At 51.1% G+C, this 14,148-nt stretch overlaps 1 protein-coding gene across 3 annotated transcripts in view; it reads left to right on the top strand.

Moving 5' to 3' along the window:
- Nucleotides 1-10,532, top strand: part of LCMT2 (leucine carboxyl methyltransferase 2) — a 77,838-nt gene extending 67,306 nt beyond the window's left edge. For all 3 annotated transcript variants that reach the window (XM_074977128.1, XM_074977123.1, XM_074977115.1), the window contains 3 exons: nucleotides 2,515-2,702; nucleotides 2,792-2,927; nucleotides 9,575-10,532. In XM_074977128.1, the coding sequence (XP_074833229.1) occupies nucleotides 2,515-2,702; nucleotides 2,792-2,927; nucleotides 9,575-9,742 (492 nt within the window). In that variant the 3' untranslated portion in view covers nucleotides 9,743-10,532. The remainder of the gene's footprint in view (nucleotides 1-2,514; nucleotides 2,703-2,791; nucleotides 2,928-9,574) is intronic.
- The last annotated feature ends 3,616 nt before the right edge of the window (nucleotides 10,533-14,148 follow it).

Raw genomic sequence — 14,148 nt, 5'->3', positions numbered from 1 at the left:
TTGAATTTGAATATAAAAGAGAGTTCAGCAGCCTCTCTTTCAAGAGTATTGTGAAAATTCTTCTTCGGTAACACACAAACTCTAAAGTCATTAACAGAATGGCCCACTCCATTAAAATACCAGCTAACAGGTTTGTGGATCAGGAGTGTTTTTGTGTCTGTTTTGTGCCCATTTACTCTTTGTGTAAGAGAGTTTGAAGTCTGTCCAATATACAAAGCATCTGGGTATTGTTGGCACATGATGGCGTATATGATGTCAGTTGAGGAACATGAGAATGTGCCCGTGATTCTGTGAATAACCTGGTTAGGTCCAGTGATGGTATCTCCAGAAAAGATATGTGGAGAAAGCTGGCAGTGGGCTTTGTTGCAAGGAAAAGTTCCATGACTGGTGTTCCTGTGGTGTAGACTGTAGCTGTTGGTGAGAATTCTCATAAGGTTGGGAGGCTGTCTGTAGGAGAGAACAGGCCTGTCACCTAGGGCCTTCTGGAGTGTAGCATCCTGATTAAGGATAGGTTGTAGGTCTTTAATAATTCGTTGCAGTGGTTTGAGTTGGGGGCTGTAGGAGATGACCAGTGGTGTTCTGTTCTTGTCTAGTACAGGTAAAGCCTCGATCTGTGAGGACTTTGTCAAGCCAGGACTTAAAAACATTTAGGGATGGAGATTCCACCACCTCTCTGGTCCCAGAACTGGATGCAATACTCCAGAAATTTCCTCACTAGTGCTGAGTAGAGGGGGATAATAACTTCTCTAGATCTGCTGGAAGTGCTTCTCCTAATGCACACCAATATGCCGTTAGCCTTCTTGGTGACAAGGGCACACTGTTGACTCATATCCAGCCTCTCATCCACTGTAATCCCCAGGTCCTTTTCTGCTGCGCTGCTACTTAGCCAGTCAGCCCCCAGCCTATAACAATGCTTGGGATTCTTCCATCCCTAGTGCAGGACTCTACACTTGTCCTTGTTGAACATCATCAAATTTCTTTTGTCCCAGTCCAATTTACCTAGGTCAGTCCGGACCCTATTCCTACCCTCCAACATATTTACCCCTCCCCCTAACTTAGTGTCATCTGCAAATTTGCTGAGGGTGCAATCCATCCCGTCATCCAGGTCATTAATAAAGATGTTGAACAAGGCCAGCCCTAGAACCGATACTTTGGGCACTCCACTTGAAACAGACTACCAACCAGACATAGAGCCGTTGATCACTACCTGCAGGGCCTGTCTAGCCAGTTTACAGTCCATGTATTCAATCCATATTTCCTTAATTTATGGGCAAGAATGTTGTGGATGTGGGAGACTATCAAAAGCTTTGCTAAAATCCATTGACTTCCCCATGTCCACAGATCCATTTAGCTCGTTGTAGAAGCTAATCAGATTGGTCAGGCATGACTTGCCCTTGATGAATCCATATTGACTACTCTTGATCACTTCCCCCTCTTCCAAGTGCTTCAAAATGAATTCCTTGAGGATACTCTCCATGTTTTTTCTGGGGACTGAGGTAAGGCTAAGCAGTCTATAGTTCCCTGGATTGTCCTTTCCTTTTTTAAAAGCTTGTCACCACATTTGCCTTTTTCCACTCATCTGAGACCTCTCCTGATCTCCATGAGTTTTCAAAGATAATAGCCAAAGGCTCTTCAGTGATATCTGCCAGTATCTTTGGATGTATTAAATCCAGACCCATGGATTTTTGTGTATCTAGCTTTTCTAAATAGTTCTTAACCTGTTCTTTATCCACCAAGGGCTGCCCTCCTCCTTCCCATACTGTATTTCCTACTGCTATAGTCTGTCATCTGACCTTTTCCGTGAAGACAGAGGCAAAAGAAGCATGGAGCACTTCAGCCTTTCGCACATCATCTGTCTCCAGGTTACCTCCCTCATCCCGCAAGGGACCCACATCCATCCTGGTAACCCTCCCTGATAACCCTCTAGCATCACTACCTCCTTCAGGTGCTCAAATTAAGGAATTCCAACCACTAAACTAATTTGTTTAATTCTTATACACTCCCTTTCCCCAAAGGAGTCACATATCTTAAATGCCTGGCCAGTAGGTGTGTAGCTACTAATGTTTACTTAATTAGTATTTTTAGAAGGGGCTAGGGAAGGGGTGGTACTCAAAATCACCCCACTTTTACTCACTCATCACTCACTTACTCTGGTTTACGCCTAACCTTTTGTTGTTAGGTTATGACCAAATCAGATTGTGCTCCATGCTGAAACTTCACTCATACAATATTTATTTTGCATAGACTGATATCTGACCAGTAAGTCCACTACTGTTTATACATGCAGTCCAGTCCACAATCCTTGTCAGTTTGACTTACCAAGATTACTTCAGCTCACTTCTGTTCAGAGAGGATCCGCTCCCAGAATTCTCTGTTAGTCAGACATGTTTGTTACCAGTTATGTTCACCTCATTCATTCGGTATGATCACACTAATTTGGGATCATCCCAACTCAGTTAATCTCCGGACTCCTGATGCTTTAAACCTACAGCTCATTGTGTTGTTCTTGCCTAGATTCCTATCGGGGGGGCAGTCCCTGAAGGCCGTCATTCTCACAGTGCCTGCAGCTGGAACGGGGGGGCACTAATTGCAGGGGGCCTGGGAGCAGCTGAGCATCCATTGAATTCGGTGCTTTTTCTGAGACCGAGCAGGAGTGGCTTTCAGTGGCATCATATAGAGACACACCCTTCTCTCATCCCCAGGTGAGTGGCAATCCCATGGGATAATGAGTACATGCCCTACATATTGCTCTCCTCATCATTGAAGTTGTCTCTCTGAACTCTCCTCGCAGGTATTCACACACTGCCCATGTGCATGATGGTAAACTCCTGCTTGTGGGAGGAGTATGGCTTCACTCTGCATCAGTACCTGGTGTGACTGTGATTGACCTGATGACAGGTTTCAACTTGGAGTATCAGGTTGACACAGTAAGTGCTGAAATAACCCCTTTCTTGGAGGCATCCTTGTTGCCTGAAGGGAGGAGGTAAGTATTAGTGACCAAGTTCCTGCATGAGCAATAAAGAATACAGAAGGCGATAGATTGGGGCTAGAGGAGGGAGAGGCCAAGATGGGCAAGGCCATAGGAGTCACAGAGTCTGTGGGCGGAAAACAGAGTCAAGGATACTACCTTTGGAAGGCTGAATGGAGAGAGGAGATCTGAGGCTACTCTTTCTTCAGAAGTTTTTTTTTTTTTGGTATTGATTTTGAGAGGTCACTGGCTTCCATAAATAATTTTTTCACATATCCTGTCCCCTGCCCGTGCTCTGCCCCACCACCTGCTCATTCTCCTAGGATACAACTTTGAGTTGGGCTGATCCACATAGACTGAGTTACTGAGCATCTGGTTTCCATCCACCTCCCAGGGTCATCAGCACTTTATCCATGCCTCCCACTTTTTGGCTAGCTCACATGGAACAGACAGTGCTGTGTTCTCCTCCACAGGACTCTGAACTCTTGTTCTTCTTCGAGTGTCCCCGTGGGTGCTCCACAATAGGTGACGGGCTTGCCCGGCGCCGCAGATCGGATCTTCCAAGCAGTTTCTGCTGGACCGCGCATGCGCCGGCGCGCGCCGCTCCCTTGCACGCTCCTGGCCATGTGCGCGATCCGGTCCCTGCCAGTTCCTCTTAACCGCCGTCGGCTGCAGACGGAATCCGACTAGGCTAAGGCCAAACAGCGTATTCAACGACTTTATCTGTTTTTCTTTGAAGTTTTTTCAGGTACTTAGGCTACTACAAGTTAGCCGGTTGTTATTTTGCAAAAAAAAAAAAAAAAAACCAACAACAAACAAACTACGAGCGGGACAGCTTCAGTCCAGTCCCAGTAACAAGCGCCGGAGGCCAGGAGCTAGGGCCATCAGCCCTCCTGCTGAGGCAGGCCATCGGACGGGGAAAACGGCACAAAGAAGGTGCTAAGTACCCGCTTAAAAACTCAAAGACTCACCAACAATGTCCTCTTTAGGCTTTAAAAAATGTGAGTCCTGCCGAGAGGCGATGCCAGCGTCCGATGGGCACAGTCTATGCATAAGGTGCCTGGGGGAGTCCCATGTGGCACAGAAATGCGCCTTTCTGTGCTAAATTAACAACCAGAGCACGGAGAGACAGGGAGATGTGGATTAAAATGTTGCTTCTTGATAAGGCCCTCCAGCCAGACGTGCCGGAGCGGCCGCAGCAGGAGGGACCCTCCGGGGCCATTAAAAGGAAAGCTGCCTCCCTCACTCCATCAGCGCAAAAACGGAGGAAAGTCTCTCCAGCCTGATCCCTGCCGGCAGCAACAGTGAGCGGGACGGGAGGAGCAAGCAGCCCCCAGCTGCAGCAACAGCTGATCGGCGGCGGCATGGAGAGCCACGTGGAAGCGGCTCAGCCTCCGATAATCAGCCAGCCGCCCCGCACCGCAGGCAGGGCGGCGGCTAAACAAGCACCGGTACCGGCGGCACCGCAGGCAGCGGCACCGACCCCCAGGGAACCGGCGGTGCAGAGCGCGCAGGCACGTAGCCTGCAGGCGCAGAAGGACACCGCACGTGCGGCACCACCTTCGAGCATGCCTAGCACGGTGCCGACGGGGCCGGGATCCCCCGAGCGTCAGGGGGCGGAGTTACCTCCTCCAGGGAGGGGGAAGGCTGCACACAAGAGGAGGCATTGCAGCCCCTCTCCGGACAGGGCTGTGGAGCTGCTTTCTCACAGCCCTTCGCTCATGTTGCAGACTCCAACCAGAAGGCAGGGGTCCCCCCTAGCCTACCCGGAGCCCCCTTCTCCATTTTTACAACCAGCCTCACCATGGCTGGCACCACCTTCACCCTTCCTAGGGTTTGAACCGCTGGACTATTATGCGAAATCGCTCTCTCCAGTGTCTCGACGATCTCCCTCCCCCAGACACAGAGGGTACGCACCAAGGGAGTGGTCTAGGTCACCTTCCCAAGAACAGTGCCTATACTGCCATGGTCGCCCCTACCACGCGGGGCATAGACACCATCGGCAATCTACTAGGGAAAGATCCACACAGACTATCTCGTACCCCCGAGGGCAATTGCGACCGGGGACAGAGACTCAAGCATCTCAGGGGGGACTGGTCATGGAACCCCGAGATTTTCCCTCGCAAACCTCCAGCGAGAGGGTGTACCATCACCAGCAGGAACCGGAAGGGTCCAGAGAGACGTACCCCAGCGGTTCCTCGCTCTCCTCCCCGGACGAGGCTACGGCCCTGGGGGACGTCCATCCTACGGACGATCTCAAACAGTTTCAGGAGCTGTTTAAGAGGGTGGCCTTCACGCAAGGCATCCAGACAGCAGAGGTGCAAGAGAAACACCATAAGCTCCTCAAAACTTTGAGACCTCCGGCCTCCTCCAGAGTAGCAATACCGCTTGATGAAGCGATCTTAGAGTCCGCCACTACGATATGGCAGACCCCTGCAACTATTCCGCCTGTCCAAAAGAGAGCGGATAAGAAATACTTCGTGCCGGCGAAGGGCATGGAGTTCCTGTTTAGCCACCCGCAGCCAAACTCCTTGGTGGTGGAGTCCTCGCAACAAAGATCAAAAACATCTCAATTTAAAACAGGGGAAACAGACAAAGATGCCAAGAAGCTAGAGCTGTTCAGCAGAAAGGTCTACTCCTCCTCCACTTTAACGTTGCGAATGGCAAATTACGCAGCGCACTTAGCGAACCATACTTTTGACAACTATTCCAGGTTAACCTCCCTCATGGACTCGCTTCCAGAGGACAAAAAGCCGGTCCTCAAGGCCATAGTGCAAGAAGGCTACGCGGCTGCGAGGACGGGAGTTCAGATTGCTTTGGACGTTGCGGACACAGCAGCACGTTCCACAGCAACCGCAGTGGTGATGCGAAGGGAGTCCTGGCTCCAGACCTCGGGTATACCGAGGGATCTGCAAGCGAAGATAGTTGACCTTCCCTTCGAGTCGCAGAAGCTGTTTGCTGAATCAACTGACTCGGTCCTTCATTCCAGTAAAGATTCAAGAGCCACACTCAGGACCCTGGGGATTTACACCCCTCCATACACAAAGAAAAGGTACTACCCTCAGCAAAGGCGGTACCAGTACCAGCAACAGCGCCCCCAGTATCACAGGGGTTACGAGCAAGGGCGACATCAACAGCACCAGCAGTACAGAACTCCCAGGCGACGCTCACAACAGAGCCGTGCATCCTCGGGGCGGGGCCAAAGGCCACAAGTTTGACTTACAGATCCAGGGCTGCGCCATCACTACCATCACACAAGGTCATCCGAAGCGGCTATTCCACCATCGCCTCCGACCATTCTACGACCAGTGGCAAAGGATCACCACAGACAAATGGGAGCTGGAGATCATAGCCACGGGGTACGCCATCCCCTTCCAGTCGCTCCCACCGTCGCGACCTCCACCCAGGCCCCACCTCCAGGAGGCCTCCCATGTAGCCAGGCTCAGGCAGGAGGTGGCCCATCTCGTGCTCATAGGGGCGGTGGAAAGGGTGCTGGAGCAACTGCAAGGAAAAGGGTTCTACTCCCGGTATTTCCTCACGGAGAAAAAGACAGGAGGCTGGAGGCCCATCTTAGACCTTCGCGGCCTCAACAGGTACCTGCGCAAGCAACGTTTTCAGATGACCACGATCGCCTCCATCCTTACAGCACTGGACGATGGAGACTGGTTCGCAGCCCTCGATTTACAAGACGCATACTTCCACATAACCATCCATCCGGCTCACTGGCGATTCCTCCGGTTCATGGTAGGCAACGAACACTTCCAATACAAGGTCCTACCGTTTGGCCTCTCCTCGGCCCCCAGAGTCTTCACCAAGACCTTGGCAGTGGTGTCAGCCTACCTGCACAGACAGGGGGTATTTATTTTCCCGTATCTGGACAACTGCCTGCTCAAAGGGGCCTCGAAAGGGGAGGTTCTGCGCATGATACGCATCACAGCAAACACGTTCTCCTCACTTGGCCTGGTTATCAATCTGGCAAAATCACAAATAGACCCCACACAGGACATAGAGTTCATAGGGGCTCGCATAAACTCAGTTACAGCGAGAGTATACCTACCAGAGGCTCGCTTTCGAGCCATCGGTTCCCTCATGCAAGTCATCACCTTCAGCCCTACGGTGCCGGTCTTGATGTGCTTGCAGCTGCTGGGCCACATGGCAGCGGCGACGTTTGTAGTGCAGAACGCCAGGTTACACATGCGCAGCATGCGCAGCACTGGCTGGCGAGTGTATACAAACCGGCAGTACACACCGTTCACAGGGTGGTGTCGCCCACAGCCGGGGTGCGCAAATCCCTGCAATGGTGGGTAAACCCCAGGAACTTGCTAACAGGGGCACCCTTCCACCAGCCGCAAATATCGTTTTTTCTCACTACAGATGCCTCCCTCATAGGGTGGGGAGCGCACATGGGCGAAGAGGTGACTCAAGGACTGTGGTCACCCACGGAACAGTCACTACACATCAATGTACTGGAGCTCAGAGCAGTGTTCAACGCCTGCAAACACTTTCGAGACCACATACAAGGCAAAGTCGTCGGGATCAGTACAGACAATACCTCCGCCATGTTTTATATAAACAGGCAAGGAGGAGCTCGATCCCGTGCCTTATGCGCGGAAGCAATCCGCTTATGGAACTGGTGCATCGCCCACGATATAATCTTGAAAGCCTCATACTTGCCGGGTGCGCACAACGTGAAGGCAGACCAGCTGAGCAGGCATTTTGCGCTCACACACGAGTGGCAGATCCGTCCCGATCTGCTACGGCCGATTTTCCACGCATGGGGTTTTCCCCAAATAGATCTGTTTGCCACTCAGCACAACAAGCAGTGCCCACGATTCTGCTCCAGGGCAGGACTGGGATGGGGGTCCCTGGGGAACGCGTTTGCGATCCCGTGGGGGGGCCCCCTGCTTTATGCGTTTCCTCCCACAGTGCTGATCCACAAAGTTTTGCAAAAAGCCAGGAGGGAAAGGGCCCGGATGATCCTGATAGTCCCAACGTGGGATCGCCAACAATGGTTCCCCCTACTCCTGCGCATGTCGGACCGTCCACCGATGCCTCTTCCGGTGGCGCCGGATCTGCTCACGCAAGCCCAGGGGTCCATAGTGCATCCGCACCCCCAAAGCCTGCGACTGCAAGCGTGGTTAATCCATGGCTCAGCTCCCTAGAGAGCACATGCACAGTGGGAGTACAGCAAGTCCTAGAAAGTAGCAGGAGGACTTCCACTAGGAAGACCTACAAACAAAAATGAACTCGCTTCATGGCTTGGTGTTCTACCAAACAGCTGGCCCCCCTTTCAGTGCCTATACCTACAATTCTAGAGTATTTACTGGACCTCAAGAGAGGAGGACTCTCGCTATCCTCGTTAAAGGTCCACCTTGCTGCCATCTCGGCGTTCAGACATGAGGAGGAAGGGCACACGGTGTTCGCCCACCCTATGGTTACCAGGTTCCTCAAAGGGTTGGTAAACCTCTACCCCCCTCGGAAACCGATTCCACCTTCGTGGAACTTGGACCTGGTGCTTACCACACTGATGGGACCACCGTTCGAGCCCTTGGCCACGGTTCCCCTCCGCCTCCTTACAATAAAGACGACCTTTCTTCTTGCAATTACGTCAGCTCGTAGGGTGAGCGAGCTCGCGGCAGTCATGGCAACGCCACCCTGTACTGTTTTTTCCAAGGAGGCGGTAACCATACGGCTGCATCCAGCCTTTGTTCCCAAAGTTTCTTCCGAGTTTCACATCAACGAACCTATTGTTCTACCCTCGTTTTATCCAAAGCCTCATAACTCCAACGAAGAGGCGTGCCTACACCTCCTGGACGTGAGGAGGGCGCTAGCCTTCTACGTAGACAGGACCAAGTCCTTCCGGAAAACGGATAGACTCCTAGTCTCCCTCGCTCCCAAATCGAAAGAAGAGGGTCTCTCCTCTCAGAGAATCTCGAAGCACATTGTATCCTGCATAAAAATGTGCTACGAGCTCAAAAAGACTCCTTTATTGGCCACTCCCAGGGCTCATTCCACCAGGGCGGTGGCGGCATCAACAGCCTTTTTCAAGGGCGTTGCGTTAAAAGACATTTGCAGAGCGGCGACCTGGTCATCCTACGACACCTTCGCCAAACATTACGCCCTTCACAGGGTATTCCAAGAGGATACCCGTCTCTCTGCAGCGGTCCTCTCGGGGACAAGCTGCACATAATCCGATTACCCACCTCCTATCTTGGGTTACTGCTGGGTAGTCACCTATTGTGGAGCACCCACGGGGACACTCGAAGAAGAAAGAGAAGTTACTCACCGTAGTAACGGTGGTTCTTCGAGATGTGTCCCCGTGGGTGCTCCACTACCCGCCCATCCTCCCCACTTCGGATCTCTGTTAGTGTTTTGCAGGGGCACCCGAGGCGGTTGGTCTAGGAACTGGCGGGGACCGGATCGCGCACATGGCCAGGAGCGCGCAAGGGAGCGGCGCGGTCCGGCGCATGCGCGGTCCGGCAGAAACTGCTTGGAAGATCCGATCTGCGGCGCCGGGCAAGCCCGTCACCTATTGTGGAGCACCCACGGGGACACATCTCGAAGAACCACCGTTACTACGGTGAGTAACTTCTCTTTCTTTTTCAGGGGTCTCTGGAGTGGCCATTAATGTTGCACAATCATGCCAGCATCTTCCTCTCGGACAAAAAAGAGCTGCTTGTGATTGGTGGTGGGGGGAACTGCTTCTCCTTTGGGACCCATTTCAACCTGCATCCTGTCTACTTACACCTCTGCAATATCTTTACCAGTCAGTGATGTGAAATCATCCTGAATAAAATCACAGAGCTGCAACATGGGAAGGTGGAACACTTACATACCACGGGGGCCAAGTGGCCCTGTGGCAGAAGTGGATATACTGCAGCCAAAGCCAGTAATGTTATTACACAAGAGACTGTGACACAGAGCAGTAATCTTGCTTGATAGTAGTGGGGATGTGCCAGGACACAGAACCGCAACATGATTTTGGGACAGTGGAGGAATTGAATAGTGTCTGAAGCTCAAGAGAGGTGATGGGATGCACAACATGGTAGTCTGAGTGGTGACTTTCAGAAGAGTGGTAGGCATTGCAAATGTGTGTGTATCCTTTCTTTTTTCTATTGTTTTGTTTTATACAGTAAACTCTTGCATATCCGGCAGCCCCAGGACCAGGAGGTTGCTGGATATTCAGATATTCTGGATAATAGAGAGGTATGCCAAGCAATGTATAACACTAAAGAAAAACAAGATTAGATCTTAAGAAACAAACAGAAATGTAAGCAGGGTATTTTATTTTCCAACATAAGTATTGTACACTGAAAACTCATACTGTATTCACTGTGTTTATTTTCACTATACTGTACTTACGGAAAACATAACTGAAATTTACTTAGGCTTAAAATGCCAGTTATTTGAGAGTTCTGGATAATATAATGCCAGGTATGAAAGAGTTTATTGTAGTTTTACATAATAAAATTAATAATCATCCAAAAGCTGTTTTTTGTGTTGATGCCACAATCTCTCTGAAATGAAATGAGAGAGCTGGGCTACTCCACAGAGTATGCAGTAAAGCTATAAATAACCAACGATTGTGGGGAGTTGTTTTTCAGAGGGGTTGGGAGCAAAACATTTGGGTAATGTAGGGCAGACCCTAGGCAGACTCAGCCATGCAGCTCATGCCTTACAACCTTATTGTATTGCCATGCACTCCTGTATTACAAGCAACTTCCCTGGTCTGTCAGCACACAGCTGGAGATGTAGAAGAGCTCTGTGGAAGCAGAACTTCATGTTGCTGCACAAAAAAACAAGCTGTCCTATAACACCTTAAATATTAACTCAGAGGGAGCCGTGCTAGTCTATATACTATCAAAACAAAAAAGCAGTCAAGTAGCACTTTAAAGACTAACAAAATAATTGATTAGGTGAGCTTTCAGGGGATAGACCCACTTCTTCAGACCATAGCCAGACCAGAACAGACTCAATATTTAAGGCATAGAGAGCCGAAAACAGTAATCAAGTTTGACAAATCAGAAAAAAATTATCAAGGTGAGCAAATCAGAGAGCCGGGGGGTCGGGGGGGAGCCAAGAATTAGATTAAGCCAAGTATGCAAAAGAGCCACTATAATGTCCCAGAAAATTTGCCTCCTGGTTTAAACCACGTGTTAATGTGTCAAATTTGAATATGAAAGAGAGTTCAGCCGTTTAGTATAGCAATCAGTCAGTTTCCGGTACATTGTGGTACCAATCAGGCCATCCTTGATTTGTACTGTAATGTCCAGGAAACGTATCTCTTGCATGGAGTAATTGAGGCATAAGTTGATGGTGGGGTGCAGATTGTTAGTGCTTCTGCAACTGTGCTCAGACTGACGTTATACACAAACAATACCAAATGAGAGACAATCTCAACTATGCTGAACGCTATGCTGTCCGCAGTCTCAAAAATAACCCAGACATTGTAATCAAACCAGCTGACAAAAAGGACGCTGTTGTCATCATGAATAAGTCAGACTATGAACAGGAGGCAGCCAGACAACTCTCCAACACCACATTTTACAGACCGCTGTCTGCTGATCCCACTTTGGAATTCCAAAGGAAATTACAACTACTACTTAAGGAACTCCCTGCTGCTACACGGGACCTTATTGACTCAGACACACCACCTGAGCCCCAGCCTGGATTATTCTATTTACTTCCCAAAATCCACAAACCTGGAAACCCTGGACACCCTATCATTTCGGGCATCATAACCCTAACCCTTACCACAGGACTATCCAGTTACGTTGATTCCCACCTGAAACCCTATGCCACCAGCACTCCCAGCTATCTGCAAGATACCACCAACTTCCTGAGGAAATTACAACATATCGGAAAAGTTCCTGACAATGCCATCCTTGCTGCTATAGATGAAGAGGCTCTGAACACTAGTATTCTACACAAAGATGGATTACAAGCAATCAGGAATACCATCCCTGATGTCACCACAGCCAATGTGGTGTCTGACCTCTGTAACTTTGTCCTCATCCACAATTATTTCTGATCTGGGGACAATTTATACTTCCAGAGTAGTGGAACTGCTATGGGCAACAGCATGGCCCCACAATATGCTAATATGGAACAACAATTCCTCAGTTCTTATCCTCCACTACCCCTCCTCCACTTAAGAAATATTGATAATATCTTTAAGATTTGGATCCAGGGTATAGAGACTCCAGAAGAAATCCACATACACTTTAACAAGCTGCACCCCACCATCAATTTCTGCCTCGATTACTCCATGCAAGAGAGAGGGGTTGGGATTAGGTTTAGGGTTAGGATTAGAGGTTGGGGTTCTGGTTAGGCAGTTAGGTTTAGGGATAAGGGGTTAGGGTGTGGGTTAGGGTTAGCTTACGTTTACGGGTTAGGGTTGGGCTTTGGGGTTAGGGTAGGGTTAGGATTCAGGTCGGGGTTAGGGATGGGTTAGGGTGAGGGGTTAGGGTTTAGGATTAGGGGTTGGGTTAGGGTTAGGGGTTAGGGTTAAGTGTTAGGGATAAGGGGTTAGGTGTTGGGGTTAGGGGTTAGGGTTAGGGTTTCAGTTTCAGTGGCAGCTGGGACTGCCTGCCTGACCTTTTGCTCCCTTGATCAGTCTTCCCCTGTGTGACTCTTAGGGGGAGGGCCTGAGGGAGGCCAGCAGGCTTAACATATTGGAAATGCCGGGGGCGTATTGGAATACCGGGGGAGTGGGTAGGAGTAGCCTTCCCACGGCTAAAAGGCCCCTCTCATGATGAGAGGGGGCCCATTAAAAACAGCCCGGTCCCAAATGAGTACGGGGGACAACAAAAGAAAAAACAGGGACGGGAGTGAGGGTCAAAGGTTTAAAATAAGGGTTAGGGGTTAGGGTTGGGGTTGGGGTTAGGGTTAGGTTAGGGTTTAGGGGTTGGGGGTTGGGGTTAGGGTTAGGGTTGGTTAGGGTTAGGGTTAGGGTTAGGGTTAGGGTTGGGGTTAGGGGTTAGGGTTTTTTTTTTTGTTTTTTTTTTTTGTAGACCTAACAAACCTGTCCCTTAGCTGCCAGTAGATAGTGACATGAGCAATGTTGGGTCTCATCTGGATAAAGAGGTGCTCATCCCAAGTCCATCTAATGTATCACATTCAGGCACATGTATCTGTGCACTTTTGTACCTATTGGATGCCGGGGGAGTGGGCGGGCGTAGCCTGCCCACGGCTACAAGGCCCCTCTCACGATGAGAGGGGACCCATTAAAAACTGCCCGGTTCCAAGTAAATACGGGGGACAACGAAAGAAAACCCGGAGCGGGAGTGAGGGTCAAAGGTTTAAAATGAGGGAGCCAGAGGGGGACACCTAGCAGAGGACCCCGGACAGCGCCCACCATTCCTCAAAGGTGTCCAGGGAGTTGGTGGACGCCGCCCAGAGGAACTCTGCTCGGATTCGTGAGCGGAGGGAGGAACGGAAGTAGGCCCCACAGTCGCAGGTCACCCCCCCGCCAGCCTCCTCTCCCTGGTTTTGTAAATGACCATTTTGGCCGTGGCCCGGAGGAGGCTGACGAGGAGGTCCCGCGACTTTGTGGGGCCACGGATAGGGTGTGAGAGGATGAGAAGGTGTGGGGAGAAGTGCAGCCAGAACCTCAAGAGGAGGTTCTGGAGGAGCCGGAAGAGGGGCTGCAGCCTGGCGCACTCGATGTAGATGTGCGCCAGGTTCTCCCTCGTGCCGCAAAAGGTACAGGTGTCCGGGATGGGGGTGAACTGCGCCAGGTACACGCCCGTGCTCACCGCTCCGTGGAGGATTCTCCAGCTGATGTCCCCGGCGGGCCACGGGACCAAGGTGGAGTAGAGGCCGGCCCACCGGGGCTCCCCACCCTCCGATGACGGCAAGAGGTCCCGCCATTTGTGATCGGGGCGGGACACGAGGGTGGGGAAGTGGAGCGTGTGAAGCACGAGCGCGTACAGAAGGTGTCGAGGCGCGGTTCGGAAGGGGACCGGCTGGAAAGTGTGCAGCTGGCTGAGGTGATGGGGGGGAGGGGGGCGGGCAGGATCGCGAAGCCGGGGGCCCACGAAGAGGTCCGGAGGGCTAGGAGTGGGAGGGGGGCGGGGTGCACCCTCTCGCAGGACCCGGCCTAGGTAACTGTGAGCAGTGGAGGGCAGGGCAGCCTTCACCTCCTGGAGTACGAGACGGGGGGAGCGTAGGTCGGAGAG

The sequence above is a fragment of the Carettochelys insculpta genome, chromosome 1, assembly GCF_033958435.1.
Source record: "Carettochelys insculpta isolate YL-2023 chromosome 1, ASM3395843v1, whole genome shotgun sequence".
In the NCBI taxonomy this organism is placed as follows: domain Eukaryota; kingdom Metazoa; phylum Chordata; order Testudines; family Carettochelyidae; genus Carettochelys; species Carettochelys insculpta.
The sequence above is the reverse complement of the archived record's forward strand: the minus strand, read 5'-3'. Positions and strand labels throughout refer to the sequence as shown.